At 57.7% G+C, this 20,157-nt stretch overlaps 2 protein-coding genes and 1 non-coding gene across 7 annotated transcripts; 1 reads left to right on the top strand and 2 right to left on the bottom strand.

Moving 5' to 3' along the window:
• Positions 1–22: 22 nt before the first annotated feature.
• Positions 23–16,272, bottom strand: PHKA1 (phosphorylase kinase regulatory subunit alpha 1). 5 transcript variants are annotated; one of them, XM_004940598.5, is made up of 33 exons: positions 16,154–16,272; positions 15,892–16,050; positions 15,443–15,490; positions 14,831–14,999; positions 14,490–14,572; positions 14,258–14,338; positions 13,968–14,066; positions 13,743–13,889; positions 13,389–13,442; positions 12,463–12,585; positions 12,258–12,353; positions 11,790–11,897; positions 11,510–11,588; positions 10,986–11,120; positions 9,943–10,052; positions 9,616–9,760; positions 8,630–8,708; positions 8,029–8,204; positions 6,150–6,326; positions 5,677–5,771; positions 5,336–5,475; positions 5,043–5,199; positions 4,847–4,926; positions 4,641–4,719; positions 4,438–4,567; positions 4,113–4,214; positions 3,619–3,734; positions 3,232–3,270; positions 2,280–2,309; positions 1,843–2,013; positions 1,288–1,341; positions 975–1,175; positions 23–784 (listed from the first exon to the last, which is right to left on the bottom strand). In XM_004940598.5, exons 1-33 carry the CDS (start codon positions 16,229–16,231, stop codon positions 611–613), a joined length of 3,714 nt encoding a protein of 1,237 aa, XP_004940655.4. In that variant the 5' UTR covers positions 16,232–16,272; the 3' UTR covers positions 23–610. The 5 variants fall into 5 exon arrangements, with proteins under 5 accessions (XP_004940655.4, XP_004940657.4, XP_004940656.4 ...); XM_004940600.5 differs by having other exon boundaries at positions 8,125–8,204; XM_004940599.5 differs by lacking the exon at positions 3,232–3,270.
• Positions 16,255–16,323, top strand: MIR12268 (microRNA mir-12268). The gene has a single exon (NR_162035.1). It is a non-coding gene; the product is annotated as a microRNA mir-12268 (primary transcript).
• Positions 16,324–16,744: 421 nt separating this feature from the next.
• Positions 16,745–19,610, bottom strand: BMP15 (bone morphogenetic protein 15). Its single transcript, NM_001006589.3, has 2 exons — positions 18,962–19,610; positions 16,745–18,259 (listed from the first exon to the last, which is right to left on the bottom strand). The coding sequence occupies exons 1-2, from the start codon at positions 19,245–19,247 to the stop codon at positions 17,493–17,495; spliced, it is 1,053 nt and encodes a 350-aa protein (NP_001006589.2). The 5' UTR covers positions 19,248–19,610; the 3' UTR covers positions 16,745–17,492.
• Between the last annotated feature and the right edge of the window lie 547 nt (positions 19,611–20,157).

Below are 20,157 nucleotides of genomic sequence, written 5' to 3'. Positions count from 1 at the left end.
AGCAACTCACTGCGCACACGCGTGCTGGAGACGTTTTATTGCGGGCTCCCACACAGCACGAAGGGGCTTTTTTTTTGTTGTTGTTTTTTTTTGTTTGAAAAATGTGATTTTTGTTAAAAAAGGCCCGAGGCCTGCAGGCTGCCCCAAGGCAGCTCACAGCCAGGGGGGCTAAAACAGGCCCACGAGCAGCACTAAGGCAACACAGACCCCGAGGTCAGAAAACACACGTGAAACCGCTTCCCCCGCCAATACGGGGGTTATGAGGTGTGGGGATGGCATGGCACGCTCCCCATCAGTCCAGCAGCACTAACCCTAGCAGAGCTCTAGCTCACGCTAGACTAAACCCTGCAGATTTGGAGGGAAAAGCAGCACAGAACGGGTTAAAACCCTCCAATCTGGCAGGAGAACAGCATCGGGGGTCCCTCCTGACCCCCAGCCCTAAGGCGAGCTGGAGCAGAAGGCAGGGCTGTGAGCTCAGCCCTTCCCTGGCAGCTCCCAGCGCGAGGCCGGGCAACCACGCCACAAACACAGCCTGAAAGTCCACGGCTGAAAGCAGTGTGCAACAATGCCTCTCGAGGAGTCCACAGCGTGGGGGCGAGAGCAGCCACATCTACTGCATGGCACAGCCATCTCCGGGCAGGAGGTCGTACAGGTGCAGGGCCACTGACTTGGACAGGTAGGTCATGGTGCCGAAGCGGCCACTCGGTGCGCTGTCGTACAGCAGGTCGCAAATGCCCGTCGAGGGATCCTTCTCCAGCATCTGGTCATCAGCACCCAGGGCCTTCTGGATTTTGGATGGGGAAGGAGAACAGAAGCATTAGGAATAAGGGCTGCCGCCCGCTAGCTTGCACCCCACATGTGATGCAGGGGGAGGAGGATGCTGCATCGCCGCTGTGCCCCATGAGGACAACAGGCAGGTCCTCAGCGTGGCTGACTGACCCCTAGGTAGTGTGGGCACAGCCTGCAGCTCCTACCTGCTCCTCATAGAAGAGGTCATTGGCTGCGTGCAGGATCTTTTCCACAGGTATGATGCCACCCATGGTGTGCACCTCCACATCCACCAGCATGGTGAGCACCAAGATCGTCTCTACCAGCAGCTGCCGGTACTCTGGCTGGGGCACACGGTTGAGGACCGACTCCACGTGCACAGCAAACTTCATTTCCCCTGGGGTCATCTGCACGGAGGCAGAAACAAATGCACACAGAGTGCTGTTATCATCAGCACAAATCCTGAGCCAGGCTGGGCATTCACCCAGAGTGGCCTCACACCCATCCTGGTAAACCTACCTCTCTGGTTGTTGAAGAGGGGAGAACAAAGCCCTCCACGGAAAGACCGTGGCACTGCAGAACAAGATGTAGAGACCATGGTTACAGCCTGGAGCAGCACTGTGCCCTCATTCCCAGCTGAACGTTACTGCATGCTGCCCACACACCCCAGCTCCACCTCCTGCCCCCAATCTATCACTCCTTAAACACCAGTTTGGCATCGCCCGGAGCACTCCCACACGCAGCACAAGGCTCTGCTGCCTGGTTTACTATGTCGAGGATGAGCAGTGCCGAGAGCTGCCTCAGACGTGACCCCAACACCAGGATCCCAGAGCTCACAGCCCTGCCCAGCACATAAGGCTCTTTAGCAGACCAAGCCCCTTTCTGCAAGGGTAAGCACATGGGGAAGTAGGTGCTGCACACCTACATGGCAGCTCCAGCTCTTCCCCAGCTTTCCAGGGCCAGCTAAAAGCACGTACCAACACAACCTCAGGGATGAGCAATTGGTGCCTGGTTCCCCCTAGCAAGGCACGTGTCTGGGGACCACAGGCTCATGTGTGTGGACATCCAGCTCACCTTCTGCAGGACCTTCCAGACCTTCTGGTAGAAACCCAAGGGGACACGGTTGAGGGCCCCATCCAGCCGCCGTCTCCGCTTCCACTGGCCCTGGCGGCTGTCCTTACTGCTCTGGTCTTTCACTAAGCTTGAAAAGGAGCCTTTGTCCAGCAGCTCCGATTGCCCAGCAGACTGGACAGACAAACAAGGAGAAAAGAAACTGCTGCAGGGTTAAATACCCAATGAGAGTGCAGCACGCTGCTGCCTGAGGGCTTGTGCCCACCCAGCCTGGTTCCCGGGGCAGAGCTGCCACCCACAGAGCTGTCTCCAGCAGACCCCTCCCCGCAGCCCCAGCTCCCCACAGCCTGGAGGGCAGCACCCCCAGCTGGAGCACTGCTCCTTTCTGCAGCCACAAAGCATGACAAACCCCACGCACACGGCCAACAAATGCAGGTTACCAGAGAGGCCAGCAGGTCACCGTCCCCAGGCTGCAAGAGAAAGGGAGAGACATAAATCAAATGGTGCCGGCACAGGGCAGCAATCATGATGAGCAGAGCAGCAGCAGCAAGGACCAAGCTCAGGTCGCAGAGCAGTTATCCCAGGGGCTGTGGTTAGCTGGACATTGAGAGGAAGTTTTCAGAGGCAAAAATGCAGAAAGTCTCATGTTAGCATCAGGGGAAGGACTGCACTGGAGGAGAAGCAGGGCTGCGATTGCTCTGCTGGCGTGGGCACGAATTTAGTCTCAGGAGGGCCAGCAGCAGGTGGGGGACTGTCCTTGCCATGTGTGCGGTCCCTCTGTGACACCAGGCCTCACGCTGCAGCTGCTGCATCAACCCGGTTCCCCACAGGCCAGGACAGGCCCACAGCTAAACAAAAGCCAAGCCCCAGAGGAGGCACTTGTCTGGTGTGAGATTGAGAGGGAGTAGAAGGGGAGTACAGCTGGGATCCAGTATCACAAGTTGATGTCCTGGCATGGCCACCGCTGGGTTGTGGCAGTGGAGACACAGTGCCACCCTGTTCAGCAGTTTTTGTCAGTATAATGGGATATATTCGACCATGGCAGCTATGCAGCACAGCTCCCAGCTGGCTGTAATGCCAGGGCACCCGTGGTTTTGAGAAACCTTCCTCTCCCATGGCCTCAACATAGCAGATCCCACTTAAAGGGAAGCTCCCTGAATGCCACGGGGCCACATTTAGCCTTGCTGACCCCTTCCAGGCCTGAGGCCTCCCCGCTGTCCTAAACAGAGCAACCCTAAGCCTGACGAGAAGGGAAGCCAGCTCGTTGCTGCAGCAGCTCACTCAGTGGGTTCATTTAGGAAAGCTCATTAACTCATGCACGCTCAGAAGCTGCCCTGGTACGCAGCATGACAGATAAAAGCTGAGGCTGTAGGAGGACCAAGGTGGCTTCACCTTACTCCCGGTCAGAGACTGCCTACGTTTATCCAGTTGCTGCAAGAGAAGAAGGTAATGAAGTTTCTGTCGCTGGACAGGGCCCACCAGGACACCATCCCCACCAGGGATGCTGCATGGTCCTCCCCCCTTCCCCATCCCTGCATCTTCTCAAGCACACCCGTACTTCTGCCCTGTACTACGCTGCCAGAGCAACTCCTGCACTAAAGGGTTTACCCCACATCCCCCCCAGGGCAGGAGTGAGCCAAAAGGGGCTTCTGGAAGCAGCTGTAAGCTTTCTATAGCCCAGGAGTGAATTCTTTTCTGCTCTCCCATCAACCTTGCTTGTTCTATGTTTGTTTGCCCCTACAAACCTTTGGGGAAGCAGTCTGCACTGCCTGCCCTCACCTGTTTGATCTCACTTTTCAGCCTGACGATGCCAGCACGCTCAGTCTTGGTGGCTCCAGCAGCCTCCACATCGTAGATGGAGATAGCAGTGGTGACCAATGAGTCCACCGATCGCACTGGAGGAGAGGAGAAGTCTGGAGTGGGTACTAATTCTCAGGACACAGATGTCCCTCATTGCTGCACGGCACTGGTACTTAATGCACAGCCTTGCCTTGTATGCCCAGCTAGCACTACGGTACAGAGCTGCTTCCATTCAGGTTGGATCATACCAAAAACTGAGCTAAGGAAAGCCCCACTAGCCAGAGGACCCAGGCTCAACCCCCAGAGACCACCCTGCTCAAGATTACGGATAACTGCAGCACAGAAGCTATGCAGTAAAGGCAGGAGAAGGGGGACATTCTGCACAGCAGGGGATGCCCAGAACTGGCCACGCTCTGCACCAGGACCCAGCTCTGCCCAGAAATGCTCTCAGTCCCACCAAGAGACTCACTCACCACTCTTCTCCACTCCAAATTCCTTGCCGGAGAGGATGTGGTAGAGGAGGTTCTTCACGTTGGATGGGCTGAGATTCATCAGGTTCTCAGTGGCTTCTCCAGCTGAAGAGAAGAGCTGGAATGTCATTCACCCTTCACCCTCCCAACCTGCATCCCAGTCTGTTAGCAGGGGGTACCCAGGAGCAGTCCCAACCACATGCCCTGCCACTTTCATGCAGTCTCGTGCTTGCACTGAGAGCTGTCCGTTTTTAATGGCATTTCTCCTCCCCAGCTGACAGGACCCCAAGCACCATAGCCCCCATCCCACCAACCTCACTGCACATACCTGAGCAGTGCAGGGAGTGCGCCAGCTCTGTTGCCATCACCTGGATGATGAGCCCAATGCGGATTCGAAACATATCGGTGAAGAGCGCTGGCTGGGTGCGGATGTACATGGCCAAGTACACCATGATCTCCTGGAGAGACAGGGGCAGGTCATCCCACTGCTGCCTGCCAGAGCTCATTCCCAGCTGTGGTGTACCCCCTCACCTGGGTGAGGATGGACACGCTGAGGTTCTTCTCACTGGCTTCATCAATGAGGCGAACGAGCTCCTCGTAGGGGATTGGGCTGAGGAGGAATGGTGGAGTAGGTAAGACACAGCCCTGCATCCCTCGTGGTCCAGGGAGGAGATGCAGGCTCTCTTGTATCCATTCCCAGCCTGGAATACATGGGAAGAAAGAGGTACCACACTCACGCAGAGATGGTCTTCTCACGTGGCTCTGGGGGCAGCCCCACTGTCAAGTGCTTCTGGTGAGACAACAGGGCCGTGCAGGCCTGCAGACAGAAAGGATCAGGCCGGGCATCACCACCAGCTCTGTCTTTGGGGCTTCAGAACAAGGCAGAGGGAGACGGAGCTGACGATGCCCTCAGCCCACCAGCAGGGCTCTTACCTCATCCAAAGCTTCCACCTTTTTCTTGAGGATACCAGAAATGTAGCGGATCAGAGCCCACTGGCGCGTGGCCCCCACCCGCACGTACAGCTCAGTGAGGAGCTCCTTCACAGTGGGGCCAGGCTCACTCTCAAGCCCCGTGTGCCACTCGGGCCCCCTGCAGTGAAGGAGAAGCCAGGTTACTGCCATCAACTCATTCCACAGCAGTACTCAGGCTCACAGGTTGAGACGCATGCGTAGCCATGCCAGCTCTCTCCACCCGGTGAGTAGGCAGGTCTCAGAGCTTGCCATACTTGAGGATGTGGAGCATGTAGAGGATGTCTGCTTGCTCCTGCAGCGTGGGGCAGATGCGCAGCTGGTCCACCAGTGCCTTGCAGTCCACATTGCCAGCCTCATCGCGGGGCAGGTTCATCTCTGCATGGAGTGCGTGGCTCTGGGGGAAGAGAGAGCCATGCTCCTGGTCAGCACTGCAGCATCCTGCTCTGAGGGCAGGGAGGCACGGAGCCAAAGCTGCTCACCCATGGGCATCCCCTCACCACAAAGGACCAAGCATGCAGCCCCATAAAGATTCCCTGGCTCCAGATGAGAAGCCAGCAGCACTCAGCCAGCCCAGCCAGGGAGGAAAAGGGCTCACCTTGACTTCCTGGTCATGCTGGTGGGGTGAGCTCAACAACTTTACTGACTGCTGGGATGCCTGGAAGATCTTGCTAGGGACATACATCCCAACGTCTAAAGGAAAGACAGGCTCAGTTGGTGCAGGTATTTCTCAACCTTAGCCACCATCACTCCACTCAAACCAGCTCATGACCCACCCTCTGCTCTCCCAAGGAGCAGCTGCAGAGGAGCTGACTGTCAGAAGAAACCCATGTGGTTAGAGGAATGTTTGGGAGCTTACAAGGGGGACCAGCTCCATGATACTCCATAGCCAGAATGAACACTACCACAACGAAGTGCAGATGCACGTGCCCAGGCAAAGTCGGCATGTTGCCCTGCAGGCTGCCCTGGGTCACACTGTATCCCACATGAATGGGAAAGGCACTTCAGCTTCCCAAAGGCACCTCAGCCTCACCATGAAGAGAAGGTGTGAAGGGTGCTGGAGTTACTCACTCTGGACCTGAAGGTCCTTGGCCTTGGACGCCAGGGACATGAGGTCACGGGTGGTGTGGACGGCAGCACGGAAGCGCTTCAGCCCTCCTTGCTGGGCAGTGGGAGGGAGGTTTGACTGGGGAACCGTGCGCTGCAGCAGGTGGTCTAGGTACTGTGCAACCTCATCGTATGTGTCCGCTGGAACAGGAGGAAAAAGAAAGGGCCTCAGCCACTGGACACCATGGCACTCCAGGGCTGAGGTCCCCAGCTGCGTCCCCACAGGGACAAAGCTTTACTGGCTGCAAAGAGCAACAGCGTGGGGCTAGCATCAGCAGCCAACCAAACAGACAGAGGCAGCAGCAGCAGTACTGTCTGTCCAAGCAAAGACCACTCTCGGATTGCTCCAGCACAGCAAAAGCCTCACCCCAACAAGGCTCCAGCACGGGAGCAAGATGGTAGGTTTTGCAATAGTTATTTCTGATTAGTAATTGAGTTATTTCTCATTAGGAGTTAAAGAAAGGCAGTATGCTCTCCTTTACAAACCACAAGCTCCTGTCTGGCTCTTCGTCCACCCTCCAGCTCCAAGCTGGGAGCACCAGGGCCATGACTCACTAACTACAGCACAGAGAAGGTGCTCAGACCATAAAAGCAATGCCCAGCAGTGAGAGTGATGCCCAGGGTGGGGGATGCCCCACATGAGGTGATGCTATGCAACAGAGAGCTGTTGCTGCATTTCCAGCCAATGGGCCAGCAGCATTTCTGCTCCAGAGGAGAACTACAGACAGCATCCAAGGCTGATAGCACAGCATCTCCTTCCTACATCTGGTAGGGATGCCTTACACTCATTGCCTGGAGGCTAAGCTGGATAAATACCTAAGGATAGACATTGGGCTTGAGAACATTGTCCTGCCTACCTGCACCATCTGACCAAAAAAACTTAAAACTCAGCATCTTTTAGAGAGGCCAAAGTGGACACAGTGGCCAGGCAGACCCCACCTCCTGCTGGGGGTAGGGGGAAGCAGACACTTTGGAGGAGCTTGGCTGCAGCCTGCAAAGCTGCAGCATGAAGCAGTGCAACTGCAGAGTGTGGATGAGGCAACCATGCAAGAAAAGTAAACATTCAGAGCTGCAGCAGTGGAGATGTTGGCTCCAGGAGCAGCAGAGGCAGAGCAGATCGATGGGAAGGCTGGGAAGATGACCATCACTGGGTCTCACAGGAAGAGAACATGTCCAGGGCTGCTTGCAAGGGGAGCAGCAAAACCTGCATCCCTCCATGGTCTCAGATCAGGGGGGTCCATCGTGTTGTGATGGGCCACAGTCCCCATGGGCACCCAGCCCACAGCAGCGAGGCCTCAATTTGGCAAGCACTGGAGCCGCCCTGTCCAGGGAAGCCCAAAGATTTTGTGAAAATACCACCCAGAGACTGCCTGGGGACCCACAGACACCTCGGGCACTGCACAATCACCTTCTGCACCATCACATGTGCTGACCACACCAAACATCTTCAGCCAAATCTCCAGGGCAGAGGCAGGTTGCTGAGCCTTCGTCTCTTCCCCACGCAACAGCCTATGGAGGTTGGGTGGCTTGTTCAGGAACATCCTCTGTGCTTACTACAGCCACATCCCCCAACCTCAGCCTCGTTTGGCTGGGAAACCCCTCTGCTGAGGGGCTGTGACAGCCACCTCTGTTTACCCAGCCCCGCCACCCCACTAGCGTCACCGTGAACATCACTCAGATGGGGTTAATTGGCAGAGGGTCAGATGGGTGCAGAAACATGGTGGAAATCCACGTGGATGAGGAACACGGGAGCAGCTGCTCGCAGGGAGGAGGGATGCTAATGGTTTACAGGAGAGGTCAGTGTTTTCCACGCCACAGTAGCGACTGGCCTGTTCCCCCTTACCATCCTCTGCAAACTGCAAGCCATGCAGCCACTCCTCAGGGTCTAGCTCCTCAAAGCTGTCAAGGCCGAGCTTGTAACCGTTGGCAAAGACCTTACCCTCCGGCCCAGGGTCCATGAAGCTGAGGTGCGTTCGGCACGACGTTGTCAGGAACTCCGACAACTTACCGGTCTGGATCCTGGGCGAAAGGAGGGGAGGTCACACAGAGAGGAAGGGGGAGGCAGTGCCCTTGGCTCGCCTCCTGGATGCAGGGCAGCCCCTCAGCAGGGATAGAAAGGCTTGTCTGGGAGCACACACATCTCTCAATGTCTGCTTTAGCTGTTTGCAGTTCCTCCAGTCACATGGATACAGAAAGGCTGCACAGAAGCTATCAGAGGGTTCCTACAGCCATGGATTCGATGGCACAAAGAGATATATCCTCTCTTGTACCTCCTCAGTCAGGACTGTAGCCCGAGGGTGCACTCACAGCACAGCACATCCCAACATATCCTCCACGGCTTGTTCCCTAACAGTCACTGCTCAGGCAGAGCTTGTTCCCATACAGCCACACTCGGGTAGGACACCAGTCCTGTCCCCTCCTGCACCCTAAGAAGATGCACTCACCTTGCACCACCGAAATACCCGTCCTGCAGCTTCCGTAGTGTTGCCAGCACTGTGGGGTGTATGCTGCTGCCCGTATCATCTGTCGGGGACAGAGACACAGGCAGTCAGGCTCTCCTACACAAACAGGCTTCCAGTATCACAGGACCAGGTGGGCATTCAGACATGCAAAACACCACGACAGCAGCCAGACCTTTGCTCTGGGGTGCACAGCCAGGCGGTGGCACCAACAGCACCACCCAAAAAGGGAAATTTGTGACTGTCTAGGCTGGATAACCAGCAAAGTCAGGTTGGGATGCACTGCAAGCCCCTGGGATTTCACCCTGAAGCCAGCAGCACCAGACAGCAGCAATCCAAATAGCCCCCTGCTCCCTCCCTGACTTTCAGGGTGCTGTTGAAGTATTGGGGTGCTGTTGTCAGGACAGAAGACACCACAGCAAACACGATCAACACCCAAGGGGACTTCAAATACACAAGGAGAATCAAAAAGGCCTGAAGGCGGCATGGAGTCTCTTCCCTGTGCTGGCTTGTGGGGAAGAGAAGGCTGCACCAGAGAAGCCAGTTTTGCTATGAGCCAATGTGCAGCTTTCTGCTCCTTTCGGTTTTCTGTTTTCCCCTCCTTGACATTTAAGAAAGCCTTTGAGGGGTGCTTAGCCTTGGTGAAGAGTCACGATGCAGGAAGAGCCTCTAGAACATTTTTACACGGGAATTATTTCTTGTCTTGCTCCCAGAAGGCTTCCCAAACAGGCCTAGCTGCCTGGAGACAACATACTTGCATGCCAACAAACCTGCCTTGAGCTTCAGGCACTGGTGCTTGGCAGGTAGCCCTGCTGGCTACCGGATGGCTGCCAACTCAACGTGACTCCTTTGAGCAGTGAGCTCTTTACAGGATGCTATTGGCTGATCCAGCCCCGCTGTGTCCCCATTACCCAGGCTGCCCCCATCCACCCTCTCCTATTCTCCCACAGAGGAAGTTGGAGGATCTGTACCGAGCATGGTCTGAGAGACAGGGAAGGTGATGGTGGGCCGTCCAGTCATCCTCCAGCGGCTGCAGAGGTATGAGAGATCTGTCCTCAGCATCTCCACAATCATCTTGCTGTCGAGTGCCAGGTAGAACTGCTGCTGGTCTATGAACTGCAGGGAGAGCAGGAGACATGAACACCCTCTCCACGGCCACCAGGTTGCTCTGGAGCCAGCCATGTCTTCCCATCAGCCATCCATCCCTGAGACAAACTTGAGTGCTCAGCCAGTGGACAAACCTCCCATGCATTTACACAGCGTGGCAGCTGCTAACAAGCACATACAATGCCACCCACCTGTGGGGTGAAGGCAAAGATGTTCTTCCTAATGTTGTAGAGCTTGGAGGTCCCAATCACACCCATGTGCCGGTAGGGCCGTCCTGTCAAGCTCATCTGCTTGTTGCGACCTGGGGAAGACAAGGTTTTGTAACATTTTCCCCAAGTCCTCTCAAAAGGGAAAGTGGTAGCAAACTGCAGAAGGCTTCTGCGCTACCAGCCAGGAGAAAAAGGGTTGCTTGTGTTGAGCACCCCATGGCTCTGCATCCGGCTGACACAGCTCAAAGCGGCAGCAATATTCTGGCCCATGGCCCTGCCCAGGGACTCTTGCTGGAACCAGAGCCGCACAAACAACCCTGACCCCAGCAACATGCTGCACCTCCAGGCCCCCGAGAATGTCAGAAGCTGGTGCAGGGATGCCCCCACTGCACAGGGCTAGACCCCAAAGGTGACAGCTCTGTCAGTGTCCCCATTGCTCCTAGATGACTTCCAGAGTAGCTGCATCGCTACTCAGAAGTCCCAGCAGTTGCTAGGTGGCTCCCCTGCCCCTTTTGCCCATGTCATACTTGGCCTTTCGGTGGCTTAAATTAGCCAGCACCCACAGACTGGGGCAGGTCAGGTTTCTCCCTTGGCCAAGGCTGGATCTCCAGCTCCTGCACAACACGCCCTGTGCCTGAGGATATGCAGTATCAGGGAATGAGCATGCAGATTTCAACACACTCTCCCTTCACAGCCTGCCTTCCCTCCAGCAAGAGCCATCCCTTCTGGCCTAAAGACTCAGACAGGAGACCCTTCCCGGGGATCTAGCTGCCCACCCTCACTGAGATTTGGGCGACCTTGCTTGTACCACATCCACTCCACATAGCACTGCTCAGTGAGGCAACTGTGAAACTGTAATGCCAAAGCCACCCCTGCTCCCCTTGTACAGAAGCAGCATTGCAGGCCCAGGAACAGAAAAGCCCTAAACAACCAGGCAGAAAGGAGCAGGGCAGGACATCAGCATCTACACACAGGATGGGACAGCAACTTCTGCACCCTTTTTTCTACAGGGACTTGCAGCTCACCCAGGCGAGCGTAGATGTGGCTGAGGATGCGAGCAGGCTGCACTCTGATGGGGTAAACATCGGCCACAGTCTCCACATGGATGCCCTCCTTCTTCAGAATAGCCTTGATCCCCTCTGTCTCCGCTAGGATGCACACTGAGGAGAGAAGATAGCAGGTTCAGAGCTCACTTTCAGAGGCAGATGGGTGAGACATCACTGCCCATGGTCTTTCGTGACACACGCAAGGTGCAAGTTCATGCAGAGGCACCTCTGGGGACCAGAGCTCTGCCTTGCTCCCGTAACACTTGTTACACCCAGATGAGCAGTGGAAGGACAGGCCCAGTTTTCATCTTCTGCAACAGAGGCTGTAGCAGGTGACATTTTGCTGGGGCAATGCAGGGCTCAGCAGAAAGATCAGCACTGCACTTTACATCCTGCTGCCAGGGCTGGGCTGTGGCTATGCCGGTGAGCAGAACCACCCCACAGCCAAACACTGGGTGGGCACTGTCCCATGGAAAAATTTGGAACTGGTCTCTTTCCCTCACCTTGCACCACCACGTCGGGCTTGGGGACAGTCGCAAAGCGGCGGTTGAGGGGATCGATTTCACCAGGAGCCAGGAATCCCTGAGGGAAAAAGAAAAGGCATCATAAACATCTCATGGGCTGAGCACAGCAGGTAAAGGCCACCAGCAACCCATCTTTAAGAGGTCTCGGGGGATGGAGGTGACAGCTTCCCCATGGCAGGTGGCACAGAGTGGCAGCATTTGTCCTTTGAACATGAAGTCCAGCCCACCCAGCCCTCCCTAGCACCAGGGGTGACCATACCTCAGCCATCAGGCAGCCCAGGATGTAGAGGGACTGGCCCCACATGAGTGGCAGCTTGCCCATGGGTATCCTGTCCACAGTGTGGGGGTTGTTGTATTCCTCATCCACCTGGAAGAGAAGCCAGGTCAGCAAGGGACCCACCCACATGGGATGCTGAAGGAAATATCACTGCTGCACTTAAAAATCTGCCAGTGCCCCAGCAGACTGTCAGCACAGCACCCTTACATGTGGGGGTATGACAAGCTTTGAGGAAAATAAGTAATTTATTTATCCAATATGTTGGGTGCTTTGGTTGTTTTTGTTTTTATTTAACAGCTCCTAGTCATACCTTTTCTAAGTAAGTTTCCATGCGGAAGCTGCTATTTGATTTCGGATAATAGTGGTTAAAACCAAATCACGTAGCAGTGAGACATTCTCTGTTCGCTAACCCTGTTAGAGCAGACCCCCACCACAGCTCAGGTGGCTCACCTTGTCTGGTGGGACACTGTACAGCTCAGGCACCAGGCGCACCCCGTTCTTCCCCTTGATGAGAATCCCCTCAAGGGCCTCCCGGTACTCTTGCACCTGGGGAGAAAGCAGAGAGTATGAGGGCAGGGCTCCCTGTGCCCTTCTCCACACACCCCCCTTGCCCAGGACTCATTTCCCCAGGCCTGCTGGGTCCTGCCTCCCTTACCTGCTCCATGTTTCCATTGAAAATCCCATCAATGATCAGGTATGTCCAGAACAAAGGCCACTCACACTCGATGTTCTCAAAGAGCTTCAGCTCTGCAGGTTCATAGTAGGAGCGGTTGGGATCCTGCAGAAAGGCCACAACAGCAAGGCGGGTGGTTGCAGGGTTCCCTCAGAATTGTGAGGTTCTTGCTCCCCACCCCCAAGACCCCCACCTCAAATGCCCTCACTCCCTGGATGCAGGTTAACCAAACAGCGGCAAAGCCCATGAGCACTGGGGAATGTTGGACTGGAGAGCTCAGGAGAGCCCCAGCCACACCTGCTGCCTGTGATGCTCAGGGTTGGAGAAGCACAGCAAAGGAGAACCATCCAGGAACACTCAAGCTGATGCGACAGCCAAAAGAACCCACCAGCTGGATATTTACCATTCCAAGTGCCATTTTCTGCTTTTGTGGTTATCAAATGCCTGTCACTTATATCATTGTCCTTGTTTTCCCTCCTCAAGCTTAGAGTCAAGCATAGCAGTACACGAGCTGTTTGCTGGCCCAGGAGAGATAAAAACAGCCTCGTGCTCCCACGGGGCTCATCAAGACCCACAGGTTGACCCCTGCAGGGCTCCCACGTTGGGTGGCAGTCCCATTTTCCCTACCCTGAGAGATATGCAACATCACCAGCTCCAGGATGCAGGCAGAGCCAGACTCTGCTTATCTGCTGCGGGCATGGGTGAGACGTGCCACACCTCTGCAATGGGCTGTGGCATTTTGGGCAGCCCTGCTCAGATTCATGATACTGCCTGGAGTTAAGAGCTCTCACCATTGCAGTGCTCCTCAGAACAGCCTTCACACTGCACCCAGGGTGATAAAAATGTAAGCCAGGACAGTCTCTCCTCAGCGCCACAATCGTGGCAGGTGGCAGACTGGGAACACTCACCTCTTTGGGGGTCCTGTATCCATCACGGAGGAAGCGGCAGCAGCCATAGCGCCCCTGAGAGGGAAGGGAAGAGGAGCTGAGCAGGAGGCACAGTGTCAGGTACCTTCTACCTTCACTGTAGAAGCATGGGGGACTCCTCTGCCCAAGAACCCCCTTCACACAGCTATCCAGTGCTCAGGCACATCCCAAGGTGACAGCACGCAGCACTGCTTCTTTGCATACCCCCAACACAGGTTACAGAGAATGGCAGACAACAGGTCCCAGCACGCCCTCCCCAAGCACATTTTGGGGGAGAAAAGGATTGCAGGTTTTGAACTGTCTCCCAGGAAGGGTGAAGAGGGCAGAGCTGCTCACCTGCAGCTTTGTGATGATCTCTTGCTTGGTAATTTCCACCAGCTCGCTGTCCTCCACAGCAAAGGCTGGGTAGGAGATGACAGAGAGCACACTGGCATCCACCTCCTTGGACGAGGAGGCCCTCGGCAGCATCGAGTGGAGGATGGACTGAGTAAAGGGGAGGAAAGAGGTTTGGTTGCCACTGTTCACGCTGCAACCCTGTCAGACTGCATGCACAGCCCTCACCTGGCAGTGCTGCACCTCATCTGACAGCACCCGAATCACAGACTGTGGGCCTCCCTTTGCTCCAAAGAGATCCAGCTCATCTAGGGCCTCCAGGGCAGCCTGCAAGCAGGGCGAGACCCAGAGCAGTGTGTCCTCAACTGTGTACTGCCACTCTGTAAGAACTCTCACACCATGCCAACCCCCCTGACCAGTTTTAAACAAGGAAGAGATGCAAACACACCCCTGCATTCTGCAAGGGCTGCAGAGCACCCATAGCCAAAGAATGACCACATCTCATCTCCACAGCTCACCTTGGCCATGCCGACAGAGCTGGCATTCAACTCAGTGATCCCCCGGTTCGTCTTGTCCCCACGTTCCCATATCCCAAAGTCCTGCAGGGAGGCAGCAGTTTGTGTCATGCCCAAAAACTCGAAGAATCTCACCCTTTGGCAGTGCTCCCAGTAAGCTTCTGAGGGGTTCTGCCCACCACCTCCGCCCTCCGGGCATGATTCTTTTCCCTGGCAAAGGCCTCAAGCTACCCACCGCTGTCTTATAGGCCGCTTCGATGTAGAAGACGAGGTTCTGGATGAAGTTGACTTCATCCAGGCTGTGAATTATGTGGAGGCCTGAAGCAGCAGGGGAGAGTTCACGTTAGTCCTCAGGCATTCCTAGGAAGGGGCTGTAGAAGCCAGCTCCCCTCCTCCTCACCCACCCTGTGGTGGCCACGTCCTCACTCCCATCCCATCTAGCAGGTTGTGTCCCTGCAACAAAGGACACCCAGGAGCAGAGCCTCAGATCTGCACAGAGAGCCCCAAAACACCTCACCCCCCTCCATGTCATGTGTTTCATTCCCTCAAGATGCAGGTTTCCAAACGGCATCCCACCTGAGGCTGTCATCTGCGCCAGCATGAGCAGGTAGAGGGAGGTGGCATCCAACTGCAGGTGCCCCCACTCGTGGTCTCCCACCACAGTGGCACAGGTGTGGGTGTTGTATTTGGCATGCAGGCAGTCCCGGGTGCTCTGGCTGTACTTGAAGGCCTCCACCTTGTCCACCTGGAGAAGTGGAAAGGGATGCAGGGGCTCGTCAGCTCCTGCCACCAGCCTGGCACGCAGAGACACAGCTGGAAGCAGGACACATCTCACAGCCCCTGCATGCATCGAGACCACACGCCTGGGTTCTTGTGTCTCTCTCTATAGTGAATGGTTGGAGGGTACACAGCCATGTTTGCGGCGCAGGGAGAGAAAAGGGTCACCCCGAATGCACTCAGGGAGAATAGCCACCGGGCCAGCCAGGCCAGAAGACAGGGAGCAGTTGGCACAAGATTTCACTGGCTTCCAGCCCGTAGCGCTGGAACACTCTCTGGAGGACTGACATCCAGTCAGGGCTTATTTTATGTCTTTCAGAAAGGAGGTCACCCTCCCCTCGTTGAGGAAAGCCGGGGTTGAGGGTCCTGGTGGGCTCCGAGGTGACCACCCAGCTCTCCCCTGGCTCCTACCTGTCTCATCATGCACTGGAGCAGCCCCCTCATCAGCTTCACCACGCTCTGCAAGGAAAGGAAAGCAGCCTCGTTAATCTCTGGGTAGCAAGGAGAAGCCCTGACTCAGGACCAGCTGGTCGCTGACCTTTGCAGAACACCGGTGCCTGTAACCAGAGCCTCTGCTAACGTTTCCACGCTCCTTGCTATCTAGGCAAGCAATGGAGGGAAGAAAGAGCTTACGGCTATCAGCAGGGTCAAGCTGCTGCGCTGGGGGAGGAAGGAGAAGGAACCCCGGCCTGGGCGTGAGGCTGCACCCCCAAATCACCCCAGGAGCAGCAGGAAAAGCGGGCGCCCAGCACGGCCCCCCATCCCTACAGCAGCCCCGTCCCCGCTGCGGACCCTGCCGCGTTTTTTTCGCTCGCAAAGGCCTTCTCCCCGCTACCAACGGGGACAGCCCCCCGGCCCACCTGCTCCAGCTCGTAGGCCTTCGCCTTGTCCTCGTCGCGGTCGGCGTTCTTGCGGTAGGCCAGGCCCAGGCCCCAGACGGCCAGGATGCTGTAGACGTTGTCGCGGACCCACGCATCGCGGTGGTCGGCGCTGGCGGGCAGCAGCCCCGTCACGGCGTCCTGCGGAGGGCGAGAAGCGGGGGTAGGGGCGGCGGGAGCGGCGGGAGGCGGCTCAGGGCCCGACCCCGGCGCGGCGCCCAGGCCTCGGGCCCGCGTCTCGCACCTGGTGCCGGAGGATGGTCTGCTGCACCAGGCGGCCGTAGCCGTCCAGCCGCACGCCCGAGTTGCTGCGGCCGCGCATGGTGACGGCGGCGGTAACGGCGGAGCGCGGGGCGGGCGGGCGGCTGGCTGAGGGCGGAGGGGCAGCTGACCGAGCCGCCCCGCCCCGGTCCTGGCAGATCCGCCGCCGCCTCAAAAGGCTCCTCGCTGTCTCAAAGCTCAACCTCCTCTAGGACCGGATGTTTGAGGGGTATTCGGAGTGGATTATCCGCTCGCTCCGCCCCGCAGCTTTCGGGAGGTGGGGGCGGCGGAGCGCCTTGCCACGCTCACTATGCAGCGGTCAGGACCCGGCGCCTCCGCGGCCGGTGGGAGGGGCGGCGTGCAGCGCCCCCTGGTGGGCGGAGGCCGCGAAGGGCGGGCGGGGACAGGGGGCCACGCGGGGACATGGGGACAGCGGGGCGCCGCGGAAGGCCGCTACCGGCTGCAGACGCGGGGGGACACTGAGCATGCAATAACACACTGCCATCCCCCGGGCTGCCCATGCGACGGGGGAGCATGCTGGTGGCACATCTCCCTAACCCCTCATTGAAGGAGAACTGGAGCCCCCAGGGCACCCACCCACCCCAGGATCCCCAAGGCACGGGGACAGGAGGGGAACCCGGGGCTCCTTGTGTCCCAGCAGAAGGAGCAGTGTGGGGGACACAAAAGGAGGTGGCCGGGGCTTGGCGTGCCCCCCCAGACCAGCAATGGAACAAAGGAGGCACCGAGGTGGACTTTAGCAAAATTCAGTCATTTCTTTATTAACACAGTCAGCAATAAATAGAGGAAAGCCAGGCTGTGGGCCTGGGGGGCACCTCTGGGAACAAGGACAGGTACAGAGCAGAGCCCAGCCCACGTGGGACAGCAGAGGGAGAGGCAATGGGGCGACACTGCCATCCTTGCATCCCACTGGGTTCCATAGCCATCCCAAGGAAAGCCAGGAGGGGGGCTGCAACGGGGGGAGCCCCCAAAATACCCAGGGATGAGATGGCTTGGGGTGCGTGTGACTGAGTCCTATGGGTGCAGGTGACAGCATGGAGACGTGCTCTCCACCAGCTTCGTGCTCCAGCCCCTACAACACACAGCAGTGCAGGACAGAGGGATGCTAAGGGCAGGCTCCCACCTTTAAAATCCTACATCATTTCTTTTTATAAGTCTTCCATAAAACTGTAAAACTTTCCCTCAGAGCATCGCATCGAGTGGAGACAAACCCCCTCCCCAGCAAAAAAAAACAAACCCAAAAAACACCAACCACCCACCAAGCATCAAAACACATCCAAAAGAAATCCAGCTCCGGGCACAGGTTAGCGGCAGGTGCAGGACTCTGCAATCATGTTCTCATACTCCTTGTAGAGGATGCTGCCGTCGTGCTGGATCATCAGGACGCTGATGGGGCTGTAGCGGTAGGGGACGCAGGAGGGCCGGGGGACGTTGGCATCCACCAGCTGGTGGACCAAGTTCTGCACCACGGCGTGGTTGGGCGCGTGGTAGCCGTCCCGGAGGAGCCGTGGGCACACGCCCTTACAGTAGCGTGGGTTGTAGCGATGGGGAGCGATGATCCAATGGTCCCAACCCAGCTGGGCGAAGCTGACGGGGAAGGAGCGCAGGGAGCAGTCGCTTTTGTCCCCTCCGGCATCCCGCAGGTAGCCGGGCAGGTCGTGGAGAAGCGTCCCTGCCTCGCGCCGGCTGCGCCGAGGCTCCGGGAGAGTCCCACTGCGGGTGTCATTGAGGAAGAGGAGGAGGAAGGGGTCCGCAGGGGACGGCGGGGCGGCCGTGGCGGCTCGGCCGGATCGCACGCAGATGTGCCGCAGGGTCAGCGTCCCTCCTGAGCTGCTGTTTGCTGGGGATAAATAGGGGGTGATGTCCGCTTCGGCCCAGCCGTGGCGGGATGGGGCGGTGGGGCTGAGCAGTACCGCCGGGGCTTTGGCAGCAGGCAGCAGCTCCACGGCACACAGGAGGCGGCCACGGGGCAGCGGCAGGCTCTGAGGGTAGGCCACGGTGACACGGAGAAGGTGCTCAGCTTCAGACTGGGCGTCCAGGCGGTAGGTGAGGGGCTGCACGTACCAGCGACCTGCAGGAGGAAAGCAGCCGTCAGCTCCCGCCTGGGGCAGCCAGGCCTGGGGCACGGCCTCATCCCACCCCGCTGTGCCCAGCATGGGCGTTGGGGCCCTCGGCAAAGAGCTCCTGGGAGGAGTTCCATTTCCTGTGCCAGCACTGCAATGGGAGCGGAGAGCCAGCAGTGCTTGCAGCTTGAGTACCAAGCGATGCCCTTGCCCTTGTTGTCCCCAAGCCAGCATCTCTAATTAAGGAGAGATCCCATGACCAAATGCTCCACAGGGCATGGTGAGGACCCGAGTAGAAACAGTGTCCCCAGGCCAAGGGGGACCTCATTGCCAAGGGCTCCACAAGGCACAGTGAGCACCACACAGAACATCTCCAAGCCAAAGTGGGGATCCCAGCACTGCTTCAGAAAGGCACAACGAGGGCATAGCAGAGACAGCATCACCAAGCCAAGGGGAAACTATTCACAGGGCATCAGGAGGACGCAAGGAATGACAGACCAACATCTCCAAGCCAAGAGGGACCCCGTGGCCAAATGCCATCACACAGGGCACATCACACACCAAGAAGCAACACTGCCCCCAGGCCAAGGGGGACCCTCACAACCAAGTGCCGCTCCACCAGGGCACAGCACGGGCCCAAGCAGAGACTCCAGGACTCAAAACAACCCCAGCAGCTCTGTGCACCACATCACCCATTGCCACCACCTTACCTGCCCAGGGCTGTCCCCCATGGGAAGCTGCCTGCACCAGCCGCACGGTGTTGGTGCTCAGACTGCGGCCACGCCGGGGCCGTCCCTCATGGTCAGCAGCACGTTGGTACAGCTCCAGCATGTAGCGCAGGGGCTGCCCACTGGCTGCACCCCCTCTCCAGCCCTGGCTACCCGGTGCTTGTGCCCGCAGTGCTTGCAAGAGGGGCAAGGGGGGAGTCTGGCTCGCAGCCCAGGAGAGCAGCACGGTGAGGAGGAGGAGGGCGGTGAAGGGCCGGAGCAAAGCCATGGTGGATGACAAGGGGTGAGGTGACAGCAGGATCAGAGGAGCACTGCAGTCATGCTTCATGTGTTCTCCCCCAGAGGTAAAGCAGAAAGAGGTCCCGGGGTGCTGTCACGCTACAGCACCCATGCCAGAGGATTCAGCTCGGCACAAAGAGAAAAAGGGTGAAGAGGGGGGGCTCTGCAAAAGGAGTGCAAGATCAGGGCTAAAACCCAAATCCCCCAAAGCAGGGGGCAAAGCCAGCTGGACAAAAGCCTGGCAATGGGAGGGGGGCTTAAAAGTGCCGGGGTGGGGAAGGGGTGCAGTGGGGTGGTGGGAGGACCAGCTCGCTCAGCCCACCTGCTCCTCACCGGCCTGGTCCAGCAGGGTAAGGAAACTGGGGCCCATGGGACTTTTTAAAGGCATGGTCCTAATTAGAGCTTAAAGGGGCAGGAGCCCCTGAGACCCACTCCAAGTGCTCCCAGTTCTCTGCAGCTCACTGAAGGGTCAGGCTGGAGGAGAGCATCGGGTGGGCTCACCACAGCTCTGCTCAGCCTCAGGGGCTCACAGGGGCCAGGTGCCTCAGTTTCCCCTGCTGGGAGGTGGGGTGGTGTCCCTGAGCCTAGGTGTGTGTGGGGGGGGGGATCCCCAAAATGTATGTGGATATAGGGACCCAGAGCCCAGCAGCACAGAACACGGCCAGGTGGTACCTGAGCTGTCACCAGGCTCAGCTGTGTCACCTGCGTGGTCACCTGAGGCACAGCCTTATGGGGGACACCGTCCCCAAGCCCAGTGACACTCCTGCCACCCTGGCAGGACATCTCCTTGCCTAAAGTGTGCTTCACGTGGTGGGACGGAGAGGGCAAGGAGGGATACGGGGTGGGGACCGCCAGCAGCGGCGCAGGGACAGCGGGGACATGTGGGAGGGTGGGGTGTC

Source organism: Gallus gallus, chromosome 4 (genome assembly GCF_016699485.2).
Source record: "Gallus gallus isolate bGalGal1 chromosome 4, bGalGal1.mat.broiler.GRCg7b, whole genome shotgun sequence".
NCBI classification, from domain to species: domain Eukaryota; kingdom Metazoa; phylum Chordata; class Aves; order Galliformes; family Phasianidae; genus Gallus; species Gallus gallus.
This window is presented reverse-complemented; position numbering and strand designations above follow the sequence as displayed.